Source organism: Chiroxiphia lanceolata, chromosome 3 (genome assembly GCF_009829145.1).
Source record: "Chiroxiphia lanceolata isolate bChiLan1 chromosome 3, bChiLan1.pri, whole genome shotgun sequence".
Taxonomy (NCBI): Eukaryota; Metazoa; Chordata; class Aves; order Passeriformes; family Pipridae; genus Chiroxiphia; species Chiroxiphia lanceolata.
The window spans coordinates 92,819,193-92,844,332 of record NC_045639.1 but is presented as its reverse complement, the minus strand read 5'-3'; the positions used below and the strand labels follow the sequence as shown (position 1 = coordinate 92,844,332).

Here is a 25,140-nt window from a genome sequence, read left to right as displayed (position 1 = left end):
ATATACATGTACTAGTGAACCTGAGTTATTCAGTGTTCCCTTGTCTAACAGCTCATGCCAAAACTTGTATAAATTTTTATAATTTTAAGATGTCCTAGAAAGCCAATATTTTTCAGAGAAAGAATATATTTTTTCTTTTGTTATTTTTCAGTGAGGTTTGTGTGGTTATTTTTTCTTTTTTTAATGAAGGGGACACTTCTCCAAAATGAATACACTACCATGCTATGTAGAAAATAAAATATTATTCTAATTTTCATGTGATATCTTTAAAATGACTAGCACATTGTAAAATAAATTCAAGTCTTATTTAGTCTCTACAAATGTGTTTCCAACATCCTTATATGGTTCACTGTTGAATAAACAACAGAAACAACAATGGGGAAGTATCCTCACTGAAAGGACAAAACTAATTTCTAATTTCCAGAAAATACTGACCATGCTTTGAGCTGGACAGTATAGAGATAACCATCTTGTGGGGCATGAGTCAACATCTCAATGTACTAAAACTGACAAAATAAACATCTCACATAGTTCTGAAACTTTGGTTGTATGTTATTTGGTCTTCAGAGGACAACTGATAGGGTAGTTGGATATTATGTGGCATGTAACTGGTCTTGGGGTTACTCATTCTTATTTTCCATTAATTAGCACACAATAAAGTCTTTTAAAAATAACTACTACCAGGTTGAGAAATCACTTGCATAATGCAAACCATACATATATATCCATTATACATGTAAATAAAATACATTATATATAAAATCTATAATACATTATACATATACACATTTACCTAAAAAAAATAGTTTTTAAAATCAAACTTTGATTTAATAACCTTTTTAATTTTTAGATATTCTTAACATTGTTTCCCTTATATCTTGAAGATAATGTTGTCTTTCTGCTTATTTCCTTTCAAGTGGCATAGAAATTAATTACTATAAAACGTTTTTATATTGATTGAAGTCCTTGCAATCAGGTTATTAATTGTCTTCTCACTTAAAAGAGGGGGTACTACATTTTTTGACAATATCTTGGGCCTCTCAAGATGTATATTTTTAGATATGAGTTAATCTCGGGGAAAAATGATTTCATTTTTTTCATAATCAGCTGGTCTCTATGAGTGACTAAGGACAATACTATCAATCCATGCAGCAGCAGCAGCAGCAGGTCATGTAGTAATGTTTTAACACTTTAGGGGTAAAAAGTGGAAACATTTCAAGAGATTTGTTCTCAGCCCAATGAACAAGAACAATTGGTATTATTTGCTCCATGTGCGTGATTCAGAATCAACAATAGGGGAAGTTCTTGTATCAGCAAAGACAGGCCTTAAGGCAATTATAACCGTCTTTTCTAATCCATGCACAACCACTTTTCTGGAAATGTAAAGCCTTTTCTTTGAAGTCAGCATGCTCTGAACACAAGCATCACAGCCATGGCCATGTGCAGATCTACCTTAGCCAACTAAAGATGTTAATAAAACTCAGGCTTAGCTCTAGATTATGACTGTTTTGTTTGCTCTGAGCAGTTTATGTTTGCTCAGCTAAATACCACATGCCCTCAAAGCCCATATTTAGTTCTCTATGATAAATAGTTATGAAAAATATCTTTAGATGCACTAATCTGAAGGTACTGAGTAATCACACCAGTAATGCCTTTAGGAAGGGTGAAGCTCCTTATGCAGACTGGAGATAACTGTGAAAGCAGACCAAATTTCAGTGGGCACTGCAGTTTTTTCAAAAAAGAAATAGAAATGTGTTTTGTGTTTTCTTTTTAAGCTGCTAAATAAATTTGCAAACTACTACTGCTTAGAAACAAATGCACAGGGCTTGATTTCACAGAAAGTGAAATGAAGTGTTCAGCAAGACATCCACTCCCAGTGGGTCACTCAGACCTCCCCTCGTACTCAATCACTTGCTCCCACTTCATTGCCTAATTTTGCCCTGCCAAGACTACAGCATTGATTTACCCCCTGAAACTCTCACCTGGCTCTTCTCTTTAGCTTGTCCAAAGCCTGTTTCTCTTTCTGGTTTCAATCTTTCCTTGGAAACTCACTGAGCACTGGCAGTAGGGCATGGAGAGGACTTTAGGGATGAGAAGAGAGTTTGCAAGCCTTGGAGCAGAGCTGATGGCACAACACAGCTTTTGAGCATGTATTGTCAGAGCAATTTTTGGAGCTATATTTGTGTGTATGGCAACCCCACTTCTTGCTAAAAGGAGTCACACACTGATGCCAAACAAACAAATCCTCATAATGATGAGGCTGCAGTTTTGAAAGACTGAGTAAACTTGGAATTCTTTCCTCTGACAGTTAGGACAGGTAACATGAAAAATGCTGCAGTTAGATCTGGGCTAGAAACATTTTTCTTGTTCTAGAAGGCTTTTAAGATTTTAAAAGTCATCTTCACTGTCATGAAATCATGATCTTTTAGAATAATTGGGCAGCAAGGATATTTTCCTCATCCCAGGAAACCCAGTAATTTGATAATTAAGGCTTTCAAACAACATATGGGAATTCCATAATAAATATGACAATCTGAGCCTCAACTTCCCTACTCAACGATGACTTTAATCATAATACTGGTGTGGACTGAATTTCTCTGAAGATTTCTTCTCCATAAATGCCACTTTATATAAATAATTTCATACTATTTGGACCAGAAAACTGAAGATTAACTAGTTGTGAATGGCCTATTTTTAGGTCATATTGTGAAGATGAGTTAATTATTTCTGTAAAGTAAAAATATGAGCATGGCAACTGGAACCCCAGTGTGCATCAGGACCTGTATTTATTTTTTCCATATCCAACTTGAGTTCTCTACCTGCTGTATTGCCATACCAGCTATTTTGGTTTCTCTACTGATGAATTTGCTATACACTGTGCCAAGGTACAATAAGATCTATTTTGCAAGAGCAGTAACCCTAACGTGAAATATCAGACTTCTGCCTACTTAAATTCCCCCCTGTAGTTGAGGCTGGATACACTTTTTTAGCACTTTCCCCGAACACCACTTTAAAGAGTGAAAGGTGTTCTATGTATCTATTCTAGTTACATCTTCATTAACTTCCCAGGAAATACTGCAAAGAAACAGCTTTTTTTTTTAGGAAGGACTCATTCAGCTTGGAATCTTTCAAGTACATGCTCAGCCCCGGGAAGCTCCACCGCGGAGATTCCGTTTCAGACGCGCAGTTCAAACAGCACCAAAGACCGATTCCCTGTCAGGTGCTTAGTAGGTAATCCACAGGGGAGTCAGGCAGGGTCCAAAAGTCATCAGTCCTCCTGGGGAGGGGGAAAAAAGGAAAAAAAAAAAAAAAAAGGCAAAAAGCATTAGCCATCAGGCTGGAAATAAGGCAGGACCAAAAGAAAAGGATGTCCTCCTGAGCCGAGTGAGGATTGCAGTGGGTGCCAGTCACGTCTTCATGGCTTGACAATGCTACCCCGTACACGAGGTATCGTGCCACAGAGCAGCCTCCCAGCCACGCACGGACACCAGAGTGCCACAGACCTTGTCATCACCTGCAGGTAACAGGACAGGTGTGCACGAACCAGTGACTGACACTGACAGTGAACCCCAGAGACCGCTCCCGGCTGCTCCCGCGGCCGCACGGCCGCACCGATGGACACACCTCGGCAGGGGCACAGTGCGCGCCATGTCGTGTCTTGGGGCAGGCTGGTGATCCCCCCGACTCACCTCCACGGGCTCACCTTAACTACAGCCGTGCTTGCTCAGTGCCACTGTGTATTCAAATGGCGCCTAACGAGGCAGAGCAGAGCAACGCACACGCTCATTATCATTACTGCTGATAGACTGGTAGCGAACAGCCTGGTCGGCCGCAGCTCTCGGCAGCCAGCGCGGCCGGGAGGAACCGCCTATGGCGGAGCAGGCGCGGGTACAAGAAAGGCGAGCGGGAGCGCAGCTGCCCCGGCGGGGTCGGAGCGGTGCCGGTGTTATGGCGGAGGGGCGGAGCGCCGGTCCCGGTTCCATGGCGGGGAGGGTGCTGGAGCTGAAGGAGCGGCTGGGCTGCGCGCGGGAGCCTGCGGAGGTACCCGACCAGGAGAGCAAAACACACACAGTAGCTGGGCTGCTAATCGCTGTGTTCAGAAGAGTTTCTGGGGGAAATAGGTGCTTCTGCTTTGTTTTAACGGTGCCCATCAGGAGGAGCGGGGGCTCTCACACCCTGCCTGGTTGTTCTTCTCGGTGCAAGAAGAACAAAGCCGTTCCTATATCTGGAAGGAATGATACACCCGCTGTAGGGTAGCCAGGCTGCTAAGTAGCTGCGAGGACTGGAAAAGGAACACTTAACGCAGACATCAGTGGGGAGCTGGGCCAGAGCAGCTGCTGAAGCTGTGCTGGACACTGGAGGCACAGAGAGGCAGAGGGGACACTGTAGGAACAGAGAGGCGGACGGGGACATTGGAGGTAGAGAGAGACGCTGGAGGAAGAGAGAGGCGGACGGGGAGATCGGCACAGGGGGACGAAGGCACGGACCATTCTCTGAGCAACAGCCTGGACTCCGAAGGAACTGGAAACAAAGCAGCATGTGCCAAATTGGCCTCAATGTTTTACGAATACAACATATTCGACTAAAGAAGGTGTATTAAAAGAGTAGAGTAGTTTTTGTTTGGTTTTTTGAGGGTCACATTTGCTTTGAAAATAAAACACGTTTGCCTTGATGGGTTTCAAAGGCATCAAAACTTGATACAAGTTTGTGCAAGTATTTAGAGACAGAGGGCAGCAGTGGAAATTGCATTGTATCTGGTAGCTAATGAACTTGAAAAGCTTACCTATGAATCATACCTGGAGTGTGTTTTTAAAGTGTGTATTTATGCATATAGAGGAAATACTGATTTTCTTAGCCAATAAGGTTTATCTACTTGAATGGCAGTGCTGTAGGTAATATCTGTCTAAAATGCAAATATCTGTGCTGGTGCTTCTTCAGAAGTTTTAATTTGCAGTTCAGTGAACCTACGATTTCTTCCTGTGCGACAGGAATTATCAGATATTACAGTATTTGAATTTTTTAGTACATTGGATTGGTGTTGATATGCTATTCTGAACACGAGATAGCAAAGCAAAAGAAAGAAGCAATTCTAGAGATGATTAATTTTTAAGTAATCCCAAAACAATAAGTTTCAGAACACATTCAACTCCAGTGAAAAATGAGAATAGTTCTGGCAAATTTGGTTTTGTTAAGAGAAGAGATGATCTGTTTTTATGCAGCGTGACTGCAAATAGGTGCTGCATAAAATGTGACTAGTGGTGGTGCTGCAGCACTTCTGCTGTCCCTGGTAAAACTGTGTTTAGTGAAATGGAAATATTTACAATAACAAGGGCCTAAGGAGTGGTAGGAAAAGTGAGAAACTGATCGCAGTCATGAAATGCACTCCTAACAGAAGCTAAATCTAGTAATAGAAATGTGGTTAGCATCTTTAAAGGCAAAGAGGAAAGTTCTAGGTATGTTTGGAAAGAATAACAAATCAATATTAGGCAAGTGCTAGTGTTGTCAAATATTTCTGTTCCATACTAAGAATAATGTTTGTCTTGGGACTTTCTAATAATTGTTGAATAGTCTTTGATATGATAGTAACCAGGGAAGATCCAGAACATCAATTGTTCATGTCAAAAGCTTCTTAATGTGTGAGGTTTGATAGCTACTCAGTGTGTTTTCAGAGAATTAACAAAGAATAGGTATTGAGTGATGCTCAAGGTTCTAATGAAGGTACAGGAAAAAAATACTATGCTGTTCTTTATACAGGTCAGTGAAATGGTCTTCACTGATATTGATCATAAAGGAATGTGTTGAGCAGCTGCATGATGTTGTGTTAAGAATCTAACTGATGTAGAATTGAAGGGTGGTGCCATGATCCATGCCACTCAGTGAGCTGTTATGTAGATACGTTCTGCCAAATTTATCTCAAATTGTATTCAGCTGACACTAATTGTCATAAATATATGCAAGTTTCAAGACATTTGACTTGCTTCTGTGCAATGCCGATTACGGTAGCAGTGTCATGAACCTGATGTAATACATAAAACTGATTTCAGTTGCACTTACCAAAATAAGTGCCAGACCTCATCAGGAAACAATGTTGATTTGTGGTTTTGGTTGTGGGTTTGTGATGGTTTTTTTTTTTTGGGGGGGGGGTGGTGGTGAAATGGAGGTTGGTTATCCATCTGTTCCTGACATGATGCTACTCAACTCTTTCTTAATTTAGAAGACCACAAGCATTATAGGCAAATGCTACACATACTGAAGTAATTTGTGTCAAATGAAGAGTCCTTTCTAGAAACCAAATTTGATCATGTGCTAGGCTACATTCATTTGAGCAACCCATGGCTCAGTGGAAAGTCACAGCTAGGAGCTATGAATATAGGTCATTCAGGATAGGAGACTGTATTTTGGAAAGCATTGACTCAGAAAATGATTTGGAGCTCCGATGTATTACCAGTTGAGCATGAAATTGCAGTACAATGCAATAGCTTATGGAGTAAATGCTATCTTTGGGTAGCTTAGCAAGGTTATGTTATTACTGCTATACAGCGTTAGAGGGACAGTTACAGGAATATTATGTCCTGTTCTGAGCACTGTTTTTAAAAACAATACTGACCAAACTGGAAAGATAATAAGACAACCAAAGAATGACTGGCATAACTTAATGAAACTAAAGAACCAAGGTAAACTGTGTGATTAATGTTTACATTTATTTCTGTGTTGTATAAGATTATTGAAAGAAGGCTCCTTTAATTATCAGGAAGAGATGACTAGATTTAATAGTTGAAAACCGAAGTAGGCAATTTTTTTTTAGGCAAATGGTTGTGTGCCTTTTTTTTTTTTTTTTTTTTTTTTTTGTTGACTGAGGGAATACAAGTGATTTGTTTGGTAAAGAGCTGACTTTTTCTAAGGTGTTGTCTTCAGAGTCTTGGTACTCTTTCAGAAGGAGTTGTCTAGCTCAGCCAGAATTTGTGGACTTGGTGGAATTTCACAGGCTGTATTTTAGAAGAGAATGAGCTAAAGAATCATAGGGATCTCTTTGAAAGAGAGTAGCAGCTACTGAGTGCAGAAGGAAGGACAGAAAATAGGAAAGAGTTACTGTAATGAAATGTTTAGTCAGTCCCCTGACTACAGATGGCCTGGGAACCTGTTAATGTGTCCCATCCTTCCTGAGGTTCCAGGCTCAGATAGAAAAAATGAGAAGACTGTAAAACACACGTATAAGGGATGATGGAGCAACACTGGTGCAGTGGGAAGTGACCAAACCCAGCGCACCTGGGATCTGTTGTTGTTATTGCTTTGCTTTCAGTTTTGACTCTGGAAAATTTTGTTTGCTCACATGGTTCCTTACCCATTGCTCATTACCACTGCCCTCTGCTTTCCAAGTGCCAGCCTGCTTTCCCTTCTCTTCTGCATCTTTGTTCGCTCTTGCTGCTATTGTCACTTTTGCTTTTGTCTCACACCAGTATGTGTGTGCCAGCTGTGTTTGTCCATAGGGCTCTGCTTTTGTTGTCTGTTTGCATGAAGATTTGTGTCTTGGGTTTGCTTGTAATATCATTAATTGGAAAACCAGCAATCCTAAAGATTTTTGATCATTCTTTCTGAATCGGTATTTAGAAATTATGTAGAATAGTTCAGGAATTGTATAAAAAGATAACTTCATAATTTTTCTATAAACTTCACAGTCTCAGTAATTTTACCATGAGATGTAGCTGGTAGTGGTATGCAACGTAAAATAGTCTGAAAATCAGTGGAAGGTTACATATGTGTTGCATGTATGTGGAAGAACTTGGGGGAAGAAGTTACTGGATCCAGTCCAGTGAGACAAGAAGAGCCAGATGGGCCACAAATGCTATGGTGAAAGATGGTTAGAGCAAGGTGCCTCAACAGTCAGTCTCCTTTTTGTTTTTAAAGACCTGCTTAGAACAGACTTCAGATAGATTACTTTCTTTTTGCCTTATTTTATGCAGTAATTGTAATGGTACACTACATATATATCATGATAGCAAAGTTTGTGTTTCTAACAAACTTTGGTTTCAGTGAAAAACTTTTCTGTGTCTTGTGCTTCACAGTATACCTTTCTGTGGCCATCACCAAAGCCTGATAGATATTGGAGCTTATGCTTTGTCTTTGATAGAGAAATCAGAACTCTCTAGCAAATAGGATAAATAGAAAGTTTCTCTGCTGCTACAGACGCTTGCCACAAATTAAATTTGCTTATTTTCTGGTCATGTCTGAAAGTAAGTTTGATTCTAAATGCCAAGAGCTTGGTGTCATTCCTACTGGCAGGCTGGAAGCTGCCATTTACTTTGTCCAGTTACAGAGCAAGGCAAATGGAGCCTTGTACTAGTCCTATACATACAGAGTGTACAACTTCTAAAAAGCTTGTCAGAGTGTCTGGTAAATGTTTTTTGTTTGTTTGTTTTAATGAAACAGTGTTGTTTATCTTAATTTTCCAAATGTGATATACATTTCAAGTGACCAAAATGAATAGTGTGGTCTTTAGTTTAGGAAACTTTGAAAGTTTTGTCTTTCATTAAAATGTGTTGACTGCTTTTAGACATGCTTGTCATCTAGGTACTTTTGTAATATAGGCTGTTGGTTTAAAGTTTTATGAATAGTAATTGCCTGCTTCCTGAATCTTTTCTTCTGAAATAAACTTGGCTTTAAGAATTAGTCCAAAACCCATCAAGAGGAAATACTCGAAACTCCTATTCTCTTTGTGTCTTAATGTATTCTTCCACACAGATGTTTGTTTTTGGCCTATGGGATTTATTCCCAGTAGTTTACAGTGATTGAGTATCTAGTCATGTTATATAGCACAGTGTAACCTGTCAGCAGTGGGTTACTTCCTTTTTCATTACAAAATAAATTAAATCAATGGGGATATATATTATTTTAATTAAATAAAAAGTGAACTAACTTGACACTGATAATCACAAGCATTGGAAACTATGTTAACATTGTGAGCAATTATTATTTTTCTTGGGGAGTGTCTTACTCCTAAATGGGAGACAAGGAGAACATCACATGGCCCTTGTGCTAATTCTGAAATCTCGGTCAGGAAGCTTTTTTTTTTTTTTTTTTTTTTCCTCCTTTTTTAGTAGGTATCCTGCTGTTTTGTAGTTAGCTGAACTTTTTGGGAGAGAAGTGATTTGTTACCTCTGGTCCTAGGTGCATGTCTTACTGTTACACCTTTTCTCACATTTTCTCAGGCTGTGGAGCATTTTTCCTGTGCTTCTCTAGCTTCAGAAGCACTGTTGCAGAGTGGATGATTTACAGAAGAACTGCATGCCAGGCATGTAGATAGAGCCCACTGTACACAATGAAATTCAGTGTTGTGTGGGATTCCACTTCTAAGGCATTACAGGAACAATGAAACTTAGAGCAACAGTGGAGAAGTATATCCCTGGAGTGCAATTCATAAATTGTTTTTTCAAGTTGGCTGCTCATTTTTTTTAGTACCTCTTCCACCTCCTGCAATTCCATTTCAGAAGCAAAATCTAATGTGATAAGTGACAGTTCATCAGTTATTTAAATTAGTATAGCTGTTAATGTAGTTAAAAGGTTTCTGGGTAGTCTGCTTTGCTGCTGTTACTGCTTTAGAAGCATCAGTGATCTGAAACACTTGACTAGTATTCCAGGCTTTGTGAAAGCCCCCCGAGATGCTGCTACTTCAGTTGTATGTTAATTCTGCTGTCTACATAACATAGCTTCATGCATGCGGTTTGAGGTGTTTCAGTGGGAACACTAAATTGGGGAATACCATTCCTAAACCACAACAGAAAGATAAGGTCAGCTGCAAGACCCTGGGGTGCTGTATACCCACTGCCAAAAAATTGGATTACGTTGCTGTAGAAGTTTATACTCTGCTTATAAATTAGACTTTTTTTATTAAAAAATCCTCATAGGAAGATGAGCCTTTTGTATCTGAAAAAACCTTTCCTGCTTTTATGGAAATGTTGAGTTTTGTAACAGGTGTACACTTTGTCAGTGCGAAAGAAAACAGCTGTTCTAGCTTGAGCTCATTTTGTTAATGTACAAATTGCAGTTATGTTTTCAATACCTTATTTTGTGTAATCTGGGATCCCACCATCTCTATTGTCCTTTCTTGGCCTGGGCTAATGAAGGAGTAGTGCTGCTGACTGTGACACTTGCCGATTTTTTAGGTAGTTTTGCCTAGTGCTGCTTTTCTATTGGTTTTTTGGCTAAAGAGGGTCACTGCTACATGAGGAGTGTGGCATATATATGTATCCCGTACTACTCTATTATTGATCTTTATTGTAATCTCTATAATTGTAAATTCAAGCTATCTACTGGATTTTCTGGTGTTACTGAAATTGGGGGGTTGGTAGAACTGTACTGGTTCACAGCACAGACTGCAAGCATAGCCCTGATGCGCAGTAAAGGAGTGCTTACGTTTTCCTGGAGATACTGGGTGTTCCTTTTAAAACTATTGAGTCTTTTTGGATTAAACAAGTGAATGAGGATGAGAAGAACAGAGTAGAATTTCAAATATTTGTTTAAAACAATAAATCTAATGTTTCCTTCCAGATCATAACAACACTTAAGATGCTACGGGATTTGGATTTATCACTGGATATTCTAGTGGTAAGTGATCAATAATGATATATTAAACTCTTCCATAGTGAATTCCTATGTAAATGTCAGGAGTCTGCAATTGTAGAGGTGGTGAACATGTTAAATTTTAGAATTTTGACTCTATATCATGATTTGGTTAGATTCATTTCCTTGAAGCTGGGCATCCAACTTGACAAATGCAGTATTATGTCAATGATAGTACTGAACAGGGACTTGGGCATATAGAGGCCATTTTAGTAATCAGGGTTGGTTTCGTTTCACTGTAAAACTGCTTTCAGTCAATGCTAAAGACAAAGCAAATAAGGGTGAACCATTCTTTAGGTCAGTTGTCTAATTCTTCTGTCTTTTATTAGCAACTCAAAGTTAGTTTGTTGCATTTAAAGAGCAGGCATCCCAAGTAAGGATTTTTTGACTTTTATCCTCACCCAAGCCACATCCTGTCAAATTTTATATTCAATATTATCACACTGGTCTATGACGCTTCTAGTTATTATGAGCAATGCGTCTGTGTTTTGGGAAGAAGAAAAATATGGGGTTTGTGAGAGAATTTTTTGAAGAGTAGTAGAAAAATATAATTAAGACATTTTGCTAGCGTATTCAGGCAAAGAGGCAAAGGCATTTGCCTTCCTAAACACAGGCAGACTTCTGCTGGAATACAGCAATATTTATGTATTTTTATTGGAAAACAAAATAATCTTGTATTGCAATTAGTTATTTAAAATGGCAAAGGGTTTCTGCAGACGATTCATGTTCCCAGCAAACTTGCTGTTTTATAATGGGTCAGACTTTGATGGAAGCCTTAAAGTCAAACAGAAGGAGGAGATGTCTTACAGCTGAGGGCTCCACATATTTTTAATGCATTCGAAGGACATAAATAGCTTTATGAAATAGTCCCACCAGATTTATTCCATCTGTTTGCAGTAGCTGATTTACCAAATCAGATTGTTCAAGTTATGTATAAGCTAAATACACTTGAAGTGAATTTACGGAAGCCCTTTGTAGGGGCCGAGCTGCTTATGTGGAGTAGCATGTTTATAGCTCTTGCTCGGACCTCAGGGGGGGTATCACTTCAGTAGTTAGCAAGAGCGTTAACAGGTTGCAGCAAACCTACTGAATTCCAGATTTTGTGCACATCTTACAAATAAGAGTTTGTGAATCGGAGATGCTTGCTGATAATACAAGATTAAAATCACCTGTGATTCTATAAACACTCAAAGACTGCAAGATAACTTTGCTTTAACAACATAAACCACACTGGAGTGAGACTTGAAGGCACAAGACATTTTGAAAATAACTTTGCTCCTTTGACCTCTGTACTCCATACTACTGGTTGAGATGCATTTTAGGTTACAGCATGTCCAGCATATATGCTCTCTCATACTCTAAAAGGTACTGCCTAAAGGAAATTTGAATTGATGCATTTTGTGGGTATAAGCATTTGTGACAAGTGACATTCCTGAAAGATGTGCGTTTAATGGAGGAAAATTACTTCTCTTAGTTTTATGAATTAAGGACACATTTTGTTCCTCATATTTGGTTATAAATAACAACCTTCAGTTCTATTTGCAGTAAAAAAGAGTATTTATTTCCTTAGCTACCATAGGACTGCCCTCACTACTAGGCTAATACTGTTTTTAGCAGTTTTAGAGGAGGTTTTGTTTGGGATGAGAGTTGTGATTTATTCTGCCCATCTTTCTTGCATTATCTTCCACAGGAAACTGGCATAGGCAAAACAGTTAACAGTTTGAGGAAACATGCCACTGCTGGAAATATAGCTAAAACTCTGGTAAAACAATGGAAAACACTTGTTTCTACAGAAAAGAAAAGGTAGGTGTGAACATTTTTCCTAAAAATTAATTATACTGTAGTGTGACTTTAAAAATAGAGATTGGAAAGCTTAGGAAAGTGTTTGGAAGGACAAATCTGCATTAGGACAAATGCATAAATTGAATGGAAGAAATTAGGATACCATTATAAAATATGACGAAAAAGATCAAAGTGACAAGTATTGGTGAATTATCCAGTCAGCACTCTGACTTCAGCTGGTTTTTTGACTGACACAAGTTCTTAGGTCCCAGCTGGTAAAAGCAGGACTAAACCAATGATGGGCACTGCTGTGCACTTCTTCAGCAAATTGGGAAACTTGCTCTTTCTTCCCAGAGGTAGTGGTTAAATGAGGAAGCTCTCCAGTGATTTCATTATATACTACCACAGTCGTATAGAGAGTTTTCTTTTAATGTTCTTGTAGACTGAGAGGGGCTTCTAGTATTGGAGGAGTCACACTGAAGAAATGCAGTTTCTTCTCTGAATGAAGCAGCTGCCACTGCCATGATCAGGCTCACTCTGCTTTAGATGCTTTGCAGTCCTCCGACAGTTTGAGACAGTTGAGAAAGCCAAGGGTTTAGTTTGCCTAAATAATGCATATTAAATCTGAAGTTGTTCAAACAACAGGAAAGCAAAATACCAGAACCTGTGATGAGCAAATCATAAAGGCTGACCTGTTGTAATCTGTACCACCTACAGAGCATGTGGTAAATTCTATCTTGTAGTTACTTCAAGCACCACGTCTGTGTTCTAAAGCATGCAGGGAAACTTGTATGAAAAGTGATATCCAACATGTTTTAAGCAAGTAGTACTGCCAGGCATGTTTTCTGACTGATGGTTATGTCCCTACTCTCCACTTGTCTTGCTGTCAATTCTTGTTGCAATATTCGGCAGTGCTGGACCCAAGAGCGGCTTCTCTGGGCTTCTGTACTAATAATGGAAAAATAAGAGCACAGCAGAGCACAGTTCTGTGTTTTAATATATGATGTGATTTAATGCTTTTAGTTTTACTAATGTAGGAACAAAGATTGTTTAAAAATTTAGCATCAGATATACAATGGGATTTTTTTTTTTTATTGTTGCAGTGGTCACAGAGGAAAAAAATATATTGAAAAAGAAAAATGTGAGACAAAATCTTCTGTTTCCAAGGAGATTAAGCCTTCAGAGAAGTCCAGAGCATCTGTACTGGCCTTTAGAAGTCCTAACAGCACTCCCATTTCTAAAAAGTTGAATAAGGAGCATATTTGTAGTGAAAAGACCCATCAAAGTACAGATTCTGATTGTCCAAAACAATGTGATAATGAAGAATGTAGCAGCAGTGGTTCTAAGAATGCTTCCTGTGGTACCAATTCTCAGGCTAAAGACAGTGAGTTCAAAGAGAGCAACTCCACAGAGAGGAAGAAAGTTTCAGAAAAGCAGCATTCCTCTGCAGCTGCTAAAGGCTTATCACCTCTGGAGGAAAAGCCTAGTAAGGATACTTCAGAACAGAGAAGTCCTAAATGTGTGAAGAAACCAAAACAAAAACTTGTCATAAAAAGCGAAGCCGAATTATCTAGTGATGAGGAATTCGAACCCCCTACTATGTCTTTTGAATCTTATCTTAATTATGATCAAGTTACTAACAAAAGAAAGAGAAAGGCTGGTTCTACAGGTGCACGACCAAAGAAGTGCCATGATCAGAAGAACAGCTCATTACCACAAAAGACCCCAAAACTTTCTCATGCACAAGAGGGAGTGGAAGACTTTAAAAAAAGCAAGTGTGATCAATCAGAAACTCCCAGTAAAAAGGTAAACTGCTACATGGTTGAGGTAATAGCAGATAAATTGCAGATAAATAAGTGCTTTGCACTCTTAATTTCAGTGAAATTTATCTATTTATTGTTTATTTTATCTATATATTTGTTTATTCATTGTTTATTTTAAGGAATAGATTGCGTGACTCTGATATATCAGCTCCATTGCAATTACCAGTAATTACAATCACTGGGGGGAGGGGAAGACTGCTTATCGCATACTGGTGGTTTGCAATTGACTTACTTGTATTTTTAGGATTATTTCAAATATTGCAATAGTGTTTGATTCATATCAGCTAATCTGCTTTTGACCTGCAAAGTGCAAAGGTATTTACCTTTGGAAAGATGTCCCCTTCTTCCATTCTTGACCAGCCTGGTTTGTGGCTGCAGCAGCTGTTTGTGTACAGCACAGTCCTTTTATCAGATAATGTGGTCCTTTAATAGTGACCTTTAAGGTTTGCACTGGAGCTGAACCTTCCTTAAATGCATTGAGGTAAACCAAAGTATTGCATATAAAACTAGATTATACATGTTCTTAATCTGAGCTATCCTAGTCCCTTGAAGTGGAAGAAGCTTGAGTAGCTTCTCTGAGCCAAGGTATATCTAAAAATGTATATTAATTAGACATTTTATGTGGGTGAACGGCATTTTATGTGCTGAAAATTAGAGGTATCTTCACTTTGATGTGAAAGCTTCAGGCTTTACTTATTGTGGAAAATCTGCAATTTGAGTGTGGTATCTTCTGTCTCAAATGGAGAAATATTAATGTAGAGGCTTGTGTATGATACTCTTAAACTGTTTGAGGAAAAATCTTGTATATTCAAGCAGTTGTGAAAAGTTATTGAAGATACTGAAATGAAGTTCAGGCAATGCAAGTTTTGGGCTGTAAGTGCCTGACTTACAATTGGAGGACACCTAAGACCCAATTTTGGCACTGCACATGGTATGTTTGTAGGGACCCATACTTAACAGAATGCTGCATCTTTAAATCCCTTTTTAAGGGGTTATCTGTGAAAATTTTAGGCATGATTTAGGAGACTTGAGAGGACCAGGTGTGAAGGTGTTTCTTGTCTTTTAGGATTGTACTTTTGTCATCTTACAGTTTATCTCGTTCACTGCTTGTCTCTGTAGTGATTTATCTGAAAGCCTGTTAACTGATCTACTGTTCTTTAATCTCTTTCTATGCACTAATTGCAGATGTCACACTAAGTTCCTTTTGTGGTGTAGTCTTGCTAAGTAGAGTATGAAAGGGTACACTGAAAAATAATCCTGTGAGTAAATTTTAGTGTAGAAAAGAAATATTTTTAGTTATCCTAGTTTGGGGTTTGCTTAAGGGTTATTTGGGTTTGGGTTTTGGTGTTGTTTTTGTTTGTTTGTTTTGTTTTGTTTGTTTTTTTTTTTGTTTTGTGTTGTTTTTAGCTTATTTTAGGTTTCTGTAACCCCAAATTTATAATGTTGAAGTATTGTTTCTTTGGCTGTGCACAGGCTAAGGTGGCATCCCTCCAGGAGCTTCTTAATACTCCACTACCTAAATTTCTGACAGGCATCTCAAACTCATTTCCCCCGTGTGCTGCAGACTTTACAGGTAAGTAGTATACGAGATTGAAATGCTGTGGGTTTTTACAGCTCTCTGTAGGGATGTTTGATCTCCTTTTCTAATAAACTGTATTAGCTCATCTCTCCATAGCAGAGAAGCACTTCACATTCACTTTCTCACCTGTAAAAATCATGTTGAAATTGAAGGGAGTTATAAGCCTTCCTTATGGCTGGCTGAGCAAAGAAATACTGTGGAAGGTTATCACAGATGTAGAGAAGGCGTAAATTGTGTAGTAGTTCTACAGCCCCCATTTATCCTTTTACCTAGTCTAAGGTATAGACAGGAACAGACTTAGTAGAAACTGTCTCAGGTAAAATAAATATATGAAGCACTTGGTCTAGTTTTGGCATAGGAACCACTAGCATCTTTATAGGTGGGTGACATAACTTGCCAGTGGTTTCTCTAGCAGTTTTCCTGAGGTTTCAGTGGTTTCATACCACTGGGGTCTTGAAACGCCACTGCTATTGTAGCCTCTGGCTTCTCTAGGATGACTTAGGAGAGCCAGTAAGGTGCTATAGATAAGTTATGCTGTTACTCAAGTGTGAATACAGCTCATGTAGATTGGAGCTAAATAATACAAGACTGGTTTGAGTGGGTGCAGCTCGCTAGCAGTGTACATGCTGTCTTGGTGTTAGATGACGGTGAGGGACTTCTGTGATATGATATGTGCAAGGGCCCCAAACTGTAATGCAGTAACTTTGTACTTCAAGAAAAGGTAACGTGTCCTACCAGCTGCGCTTATCTCAGAGATGAATGTTTAAAGCATTGTAAAATCTGCTGATATTTTGCTTGCAGCTTCTGTAGCACCTGTTGTGGAAGCACCTCAGCAAGTCAGTGAGACAGTTCAATTCACAGGACGGAGATTGAACTCTAAAATGCAAGTTTACTCTGGCTCTAAAACAGTCTGTCTTTCAAAGATGCTTACACTGTATGAACAGTGCATCCGTGTGCTTCAGAATAATATTGATTGTGAGTACTTTAAGGGATTTGTAGTAGACTGTGACTGAAAGTGTATCCGATTTTTTTTTTTTTCTCCTCCATGCTAACAACAGGCCTACTAAAATACATTGTCCTGCCCTGCAAACAGTGACTCAGAGCAGGTTGAAAGGCGCTTAAAAAGGGATTGATGTCTGTGCTAAACTGTAGGGGTTTTCTTTTTGACAGCTTACAATTTTTCCAGTTCCAATTTTACTTAAAATGTAATGTCCTATAAATTTATAAGTCAAAAAGTCTGCTGTTCCCCTCCACCCAAAATGTTTGTTTACATAAATTAGAATGAGTGATCAAGACATTCTTTTATTTCATGCATAGGCGGGGGGGAGTGGTACACATCAGTAAAGATGGGGAAATGACTATTCAAAGATGCATTATCCATCCTCAAGTATAACTGCTGATTTCTAAATATTTTCATAGTCTGACTTCAAAAAGTGTTCTGTTAGTGCTTACTAAAATTAACTTGTATTTTTACTTTTAAACTGTTTGAGTGGTGTTACCCACTGAGTAAAATAAGTAAGACACTGAAAGTACCTTACCTACTTTTTTGCAGTGCTACAAGAAGTAGGAGGTGTGCCCTTTGAAATTCTTGAACCTGTGCTAACACGTTGCACACCAGAGCAGTTGTTTCGAATAGAAGAATGTAATCTGGTAAATTCTGCCTTGCTAAATTCAGGGAGCTACAGACTTCCACAACTCCACGGGTTGCACTGGGTTTCTGTCTTTCATACTAATTTCTTTGAATTAAGCTATCATTATCAAGACTCCCTTTCTCAAGTGTCAGGATTTAAAACATTTGGGAGAATTATTCCTGATAACTAAGTGAAAGACTGTGTATAGAAAAGTATTTTTGTTTCCAAAAATAAGAAAGGAAAAAATGATCACAGTATTTGCCACTGAAATAGTCGTAATAGTTGTAATGGAACCAACTGTGTTTAAGTTAAAAACTGTTAAGGTTGCAAAGCATACCAGTCAGGAAGTAGCTGGGGTGAGACTTCATGTGTGTGGTAGATTTAGTATGCATGCTGTTGGGACTTCAGCTCCCTGATGCATTTGGACGCTGAGGCTCTGAGTGTATAGCCCTTTGTACTGCAAGTTAGCCTTTTCTCTGCGTGCTTCAAGTGGAGAGCTGGAGTGGCCTGAGCCTGTGCTGTAAACACAAGTCTAGACTGTAAGCATGGCTTACTGACTCCAGTGTAGGGCTCTGCTGTTTGAAGCTGTGGGATTTCTAGGCTGAAGTCAGTATCTCTGCATGGTATTGCCACACTTCACATTGTGGGTACCTGTGATGGCATGTGTGATGGGGTTTGTTCTGCACCTTTCTCCACCAAGGGTTTGGGCTGTGTCTGCAGGCTCAGCTAGGAGGTACTCGTGAAAATGTTTTTAAATCTTTGATTGAAGATATCTTGTGTTCAAATTAGACATTTATAAAGGACTCTGACCACTTGTGGAAGAAACACTGCCAGAGAGACTTTAAAAATGAGAGCCTCCTGGAATATGAGTCTTGGCGTGAAATGTACTTGAGGCTGTTTAATCAGAGAGAAGAAAAACTGAAGATGCTTACAAAAAATATTCTTTCAGCTCAGTCTGAGAAACCAAAAGGTAAAATCTGTGGTTAGCTCTTCCACTTACAAAACCCGGTCTCTTCTGTTGTTCTTGACAATATGTAGGGTTTAGTGATTTGTTTGCAGGGAAGACTAATGCTGAACTTCTAGAAGGCATCAAGAACAAACACTGTTCTTAGTTTAAAAGTTGCTGAAAAACTAAATGCATGCATTAGTACGATACTTTGCTGTATGCTGCAAGTATTATGCATTAGACAAATCTTACCTTACTGGTTAGACTGAGGATCCTAAGCAACAACGCAAAGACCTTTGGATATAAAAGGCATAAAAAGTCACATATCCTCTGCTCCTTGCTTCCGTATTAGGCAGGCAAGTAAAAATGGCTTATATGACCGGTGCAGCAAAACCACCCAGGAACATTCGCCGCCAGCAAGAAATCCATGGGACAGCAGGACCTGTCACCTGGTTTCATCCCATACAGAAGTACGTGTTACGTACAATGCTTTTAATTTGAGGTTGGGTGTCTTTGTCAGTTCAAAAACTTGCTTGCAAAATAATTTAGAAGTTCTAAATAACTGTTTACTTTCTTTTTTTTAAGTGGCTAGTGGCTAGAAACTAACTTTTTTAAATCGTGTGCCGCTGCGCTGCGTGTGCATTGCCATTCAACATTCCTCCAAAGTGCTAGTTGTGTATTTACCCTCCCAGTTAGAGTGTGAGTGGACGCTGTTTTTTTTGTCCAGATCACACTAAAGCCACTTGACATTCTGGGGAGATTCCTTTGTTGATGTTTTGGGTTTATAAACCTGCCTAGTAGCTTCACATGTTCTCCTGCTTTGATAAAATCAATCTCAGTCAGCTGCCTGTAGTAATTCAGCTGACCAGAGTGAACATCAGGAACTTTTAATACTGTTTTTTTCTGTTTGATTGTTTGGTGTGTTTTCTTTCTTTTTTTTTTTTTTTCCCTCTGAATTTCAGAAACTTAGTTGAACAGCCTTGACTTACTGCTCAAGATGGTGGTGATATGGGGCAGGAATGACAGCCTGGATGTAGCAATTTCTTAAAGTCAGATTTTTTACCAGATATCTTTTCATAAGTGCACTTTTAGCTGATGAGATCCAGAAGGTTCTTTCCATAGTGTTGTTGTTTTCAGCAGAAATATGATCCCCCACCAAGGCAGTAGCTTAAGGCACTTTGAGTTAGGCTTTTGCTCTCAGTTGCTCTGTGGGAGGTTGATTCTGTGTTGTGACAGACCAGCCTTCCAGTTTAGGTGCTTCAAGTACAGTAGTGTATATGTCCTTTCTGCTCCAGTAATCACTGTGCCAGCAGCTGAATGACATACTCCAAGCCCTGCAAGACTTTTTTCCTCAGGCATGATGAATTAGGAAGAACTGGTGTTGTGTGAAAGAAGCCGTAAGAGGGTCATTGCTTTGCCTTCATGAGAAACAAGGGTTTGTTTAGGCACGATGAGTTAAACTTCATTGCTTTGAGCTGTCGGTTTTGTAAGCCGCAGAGTTGGTACGGCTGAAATTTTCACGTAAGAAGCTGGTCTTGCAGGAGCTAAGAAGGTCCTGAGGCAAACATGCAGAGCCCCAGCAGGCTGCTGTTCTCAGTTCAGTGCACAGTGGATTGTGAGCACTGGCAGCAGATGTCAGGGACTGGCTCTGAGGTGGACAAGGCTGTCTGGATCAGAGACATCATGCTGACACGTGGTTGCTGTGTTGGTTTAGCTGTCTTTAGCAGGAGGTATAAGAATCTGCCTCAGGCCTTGTCCTGTTGATTGGATATTTAGGGTTAGTTATTGTGCCTTTTCCTAGTTACTCATTCTTACACAAGCTTTGGTTTTTTTTAAGTTTGCCCTCATTTTCTGTCAGAGAGCTAGTTAGCAGTTCAACTGTGTTCAAAGAGGAAAATAAACACAGTGCAAACTAGAGCACAGGGCATTATGAATAGCAATAGTATTGCTGACCACTTTGATCTTTCACAAACTGATTGTTAAGATTTTATTTAAAATTAAACTATCTAAAATTTATGCAAGAATGAAAATGGACAAGATGATCACCTGTGACCCCTTTTAACCTGAATTATCTTATGATTTTGAAATAGAGAAAGTCTCTTAAATGTGTTTGATCAGGATTTTGTTTTTTTCCCAGAATGAACCAGAGGAAATAGTAGGTTGATATCAAACACTAGCTTTTTTCTTATTTCCTTTTTCTAAAAGAACAAGGATTCCAGAAAGCAGAGACAGAAATAACACATCATCAAATCTGATTCCTGCTGGCAACACTGGAAGTTCTAGCTCAGGTGTCATGATTGAAGATGGAAAGAAGCCTATCAAAAGTAAATGGAATTTCCTAAGATTATCAATTTAGTTGTTTTAACCTGCCTATTAATATATGCTTAATATTATGCTAATACCATTTTAAATCACTCATAGCTGTAATCCTAACTGGTCTCTTTGTTTTGTTGCTATCGAAGAAATTGCACCGATCATGAAGAAAACTTTGAAAGCATTGAAGAGTAGATCTGGATGGCGATAAAATGAGGCTGCGTATTTGAAGCTTATGTGATGTGACTATTTGTGTATCGTGCTACAGCAAATGAATATAACGTTCATGTAAATGATGTTCAATTTGCCTTAGATAAAATAGTTATGAAACATTGCAGAGGCAAGTGATTAGCAATAAAAATTGAAACATCTGAGTCCTTTCATAGTGCTGCTTTCTTTCTTGAGTTGAAATAAGGTCAGTACACACTAATGAAAAATCAGTTTATATGGGCTCTTATAGGTGGTGTACTTATCAGTTAAGATGGTGAAGGGTGTGGAGCACAAATTTTCTGAGGAACAGCTGAGGGAACTGGAGTCATTTAGTCCAGAGAAAAGGAGGCTGCGGGGGAGACCTTTATTGTCCTCTACAACTGCTTGAAAGGAGGTTGTAGACAGGTAAGGGTTGGTCCCTTTTCCCAAGTTACAGTGAAATGGGAAATGGCCTCAAATTGCACCAGTGAAGGGTTAGATTAGATAAATAGGCAAAATTTCTTCATTCAAGAGCTTCTCAAGTACTGGAAGAGGCTGCCCAGAGAAGTGTTTTTGTTACCATCCCTGGAGTTGCTTAAAACATGTGTTTGTGGCACTTGGGGACCAGAGTGCTTGGTTAACAGTTGGACATTAATGATCTTCAAGGTCTTTTCCAACTTAACAATTCTGTGATTCTACGATTCTATGTACACATTTGCATAAGTGTGGAGATGAAAGAAAACATGCTATACTCTGATCTGCTGCTCTCAGCCCGTCATGAAGAGGCCACAACCTCACAGCCTTTTGTGTTCAAATTGGAAAAGCTATTTCATCTTGAATAGCTGTCCTTTTAAGAGTTAGGGACTGCTGCAACTTGGGATTAATTTATGAATGGGTTTACTTTTAGAAATGAGATGCATCTTTGTAGTTTCCTCTAAACCAGTTCACTTGCATGAATTGTAAGCCTGACTTTGCCTTGAAGGCATGGCTTAGAGGAACTCTTTCTGTGGAAAGACTGCACTCAGTAGTTGCAAGTAGGTCTTGTGTCTTCCTTTGTACTTCCATAGGATTTGGCATGTTAGAACTTCTCATGAAGCACAGGGTAAGTTTGTCATGAAACCACTTGCAGTTTCTTACAACACCTTATGTGTGAGTTTTCTCGTCATCTTCTATATGTTGGGTATTACAAGTAGCTCAAAAAATAACAGCTACTAAAAATTACTTTGACAGTCATGTAACATAATCACCTATACGTAACAGCTTGTGCAAATGCCCTATTTATAGAGGATTTGAAGTCAGCAGGTGTGCTGCTGTGTTGTGTTTTTATCCATGCATTATAGTTGTACTAAAAAGAATAGAAGTTGAAAACAGGTGTGTTAATCTGGAAACACTGTGGGGAGCTTTCTCTGTTTCTAGGATCAAAAGAAGCATTGACTAGTAGGAGAGGTAATGCAACATTTGTCATACCCATCTGGAGTGTTCATCCCAGAAACATACTTTACAGGACTTAAATCTGGCTGAATGGCCAGTGAACCACTCCTTGTCCCCCAGACACCTCTGGTCATCATAGAGTTGCTAATCAGTTGGTGGCAGAAGCTCAATTCAGCTGGAGGTTTGTATCAAGTTGATACAAACTGTTGTGATGTGAATTGTTCAAGGGGCAGTTTTATTGGTAGTTTTGTTTTTGGAGGTTTTTTGTGGTTTGTTTTTTGTTTTTTTTGCTAAAAAACTTTTTTTTTTTTTGGCTGTAGTTGTTGATGGTATCCTTTTGTGTAAGAAAAGACAAAGTCTTGTTTTAGGCTCTGGCATTAGAGAACACAGCTGTAGCCATTTGGAACAGATGCAGATGACAGGAGTGTCCCCGTAGGGGCCTGAAGGATAAATAGTTGTTTTAACTAGTAGATTTACATTTGTTGATTGCAGATAACTCTTTTTCTGTCCTCAACAATGGTAGCAGAGTTATGTGGAGGGCAAATTTGACTTCAGTTTTGACTTGGCTTTCATTTCATCTTCTCGATTTCTCTCACTTCAAAGGCTCTAGATACAGCTCTAGTAAGAGATATGTAGAAGGGTACTCATAGGATCAGCTTGATGTCCTGACAATTTCTATATTAGAAAATACTGTAGGCAAGCAAATCTCTTTATTGTAAAGTAGTTGGTGCTACACACACCTTAGGTTAGGGTTTTTCTTTTGCTTCAGGTGTGCTGTGGTCTGTTCCTATGGACTAATACCCACTTGAAGCCGCAGTGTGTTAGGGTGCTCTGGGAATGTATCTCCCAGTTAATTTGTGAGCAGTCTTGTTTTGGGGGTTTTACACTGCTTGATGACACAATAGAGATCATATGTGGAGGTAAACTCAAAGCTTATTTTAAAAGCATATCCTTTTCATCTGAACTAGAACACTAATGTGCTTCTGCAGTTTCCTGCCTTGCATCCCTATATACACTTACTCCAGTAAAGAGGAATTATTGCTAGATCTCTGCGTTCTTGCCATCTGACATACCTAACAGTACATGGTATCAGTATATTGGCCTGAGGCAGATGACTTTCCTTCTGTTGGATGTGCAAAAGATGTTGGTTGGTTTTGTTACATACTCTGCAGTCTGGTTAGCATCCCATCAAAGAGACCTCTGATCCCTCTTGGATTAGGGACTATTTTCAAAGAAAGGCTACATGTCATGAGTGCACAATGGCCTTCTCTTCCTTAAACACATTGCAGCTTGTAATCCAGCAGTATCTCTGGAGCCTTGCATCCCAGCAGCATAATGCTTTTCCTTCCAGGTGTGATAAGCAAGTTCGATATTAATTTCTGGCAAATTAGGTAAGTAATGGGAGAAAAATACGGTCACAAAAGGAAAGCCCTGCTGTTGTGGAAAAGACCACAAATGGATAATATTTCCTTTCTTCTTGAACTGTCCATTTCAAGCACAGAAACCACTTTCCACTTCCTGACAATATTTACTTCATAGCATTCATGAACACTTTTCATCCTGTTAGTGGTTGGGCCCAAGAAAAAAGCTTGGCCTGACTGCTATACCACTTGAAAAAGGAAGATACATGATGCTGCCATCTAAACAGTCCCTGTGGCAAGACGAAGAAAACAGTTTTGAGGTGAAGCATTTGATCTTATGAGACCCTGCTCAGAAGGCATGTGAGTTCCAGGAGCTAAGCTCTTCTTAGGGACTATGTAGGCATTGAAATGTTAGCTTAAGTCCTGGGCCAAAGCCAGAAAGGGGTGTAAGGTTTGGCATGATTATTCTGGAAGAATTCATAGACATCTGTGTACTGCCCTATGCAAACTGTTGTCAGTAGTTGCTGTTCCAGGGATCAGTATTTGAGCTGCTGTCAAAGCAAGGCACAGCTGGGATCCCTGTGAGCAGGGAGGTTGTTGCAGCTCTGAGCATGATGCTGTTGGCTGTCTGGTACCTGGGGATTTCTGAGGATTTCTAGTAGTCACAGGAAAACCTCAGCAGAGGGAAAAGAAGTCTCCTCACACAGGCCAGATCTCTGACTTGCCGTCTGAAAGTTCAGGAAAATGCCTGTGCCAGGATTTAGTGTGGTGAAAAATACTGATGGATTGATAAGTAAGAGGACAGTCCTAGATACACTGCTCTGGGGAAAAAACAAACCACCACTCAACAAAACCCCAAAACAACCAGTGAGAGTTGCCTTATTCTTTTATTTGCATTATTTCCTCTCTCTGCCCTTCCTGTAAAAACAGGAGAGGCCTTTGAGTGGGTAATTGAAGGCACTGGTTAGCCAGCTTCCTGTCTCCCCTTGCAGCCAGCCCTGCCACTGAACAGAGGTGGAATTTATCAAGATTGTTTTCCTGCAGTTGTAACTAGTTTATTACCATTGGAGGAATGTCTAGTTGTCTCCAGATTGATAATGTGTGCTTGTGGGAAGCTGAATTCTACCAGGCAAGGGAGGAAAGAGGAGGAGCTTGAAGGAGTAGCTTACTTTCCTGGTTCACCATCTGTGGCAGAAATGGTCTTAGTTTACAGACCAAACATACTATGATTTTTTTTTTTTTTTGCTTTGTCAGTAATTCCTATATGAACAATTCTTCCCTACAGCCCCCAAAGCATTTCCCTTCTGGTCAAGATAATGTAGAATGTTGGGTTTATGTTGTTTTCTCCCTTCAAATTGCAGGACTTTAAAATCCCTGCTTTAAATGTCAAAATACAAAGTCATGAATGTCATCTTTGTAGCTTAAGCCCTAAATGGTGTGTTTGTTGTGGGAAGCACTGGTGGAAGTC

General features: G+C 39.2%; 1 protein-coding gene across 1 annotated transcript; it reads left to right on the top strand.

Annotated features, from left to right (window-relative positions):
• The first annotated feature begins 3,929 nt into the window (after nt 1–3,929).
• Nucleotides 3,930–21,061, top strand: LOC116783880 (elongin-A-like). Its single transcript, XM_032681847.1, has 11 exons — nt 3,930–4,041; nt 10,546–10,602; nt 12,308–12,420; nt 13,503–14,205; nt 15,696–15,795; nt 16,603–16,776; nt 17,354–17,451; nt 18,222–18,402; nt 18,731–18,848; nt 20,584–20,702; nt 20,841–21,061. Exons 1-11 carry the CDS (start codon nt 3,949–3,951, stop codon nt 20,900–20,902), a joined length of 1,818 nt encoding a protein of 605 aa, XP_032537738.1. The 5' UTR covers nt 3,930–3,948; the 3' UTR covers nt 20,903–21,061.
• The last annotated feature ends 4,079 nt before the right edge of the window (nt 21,062–25,140 follow it).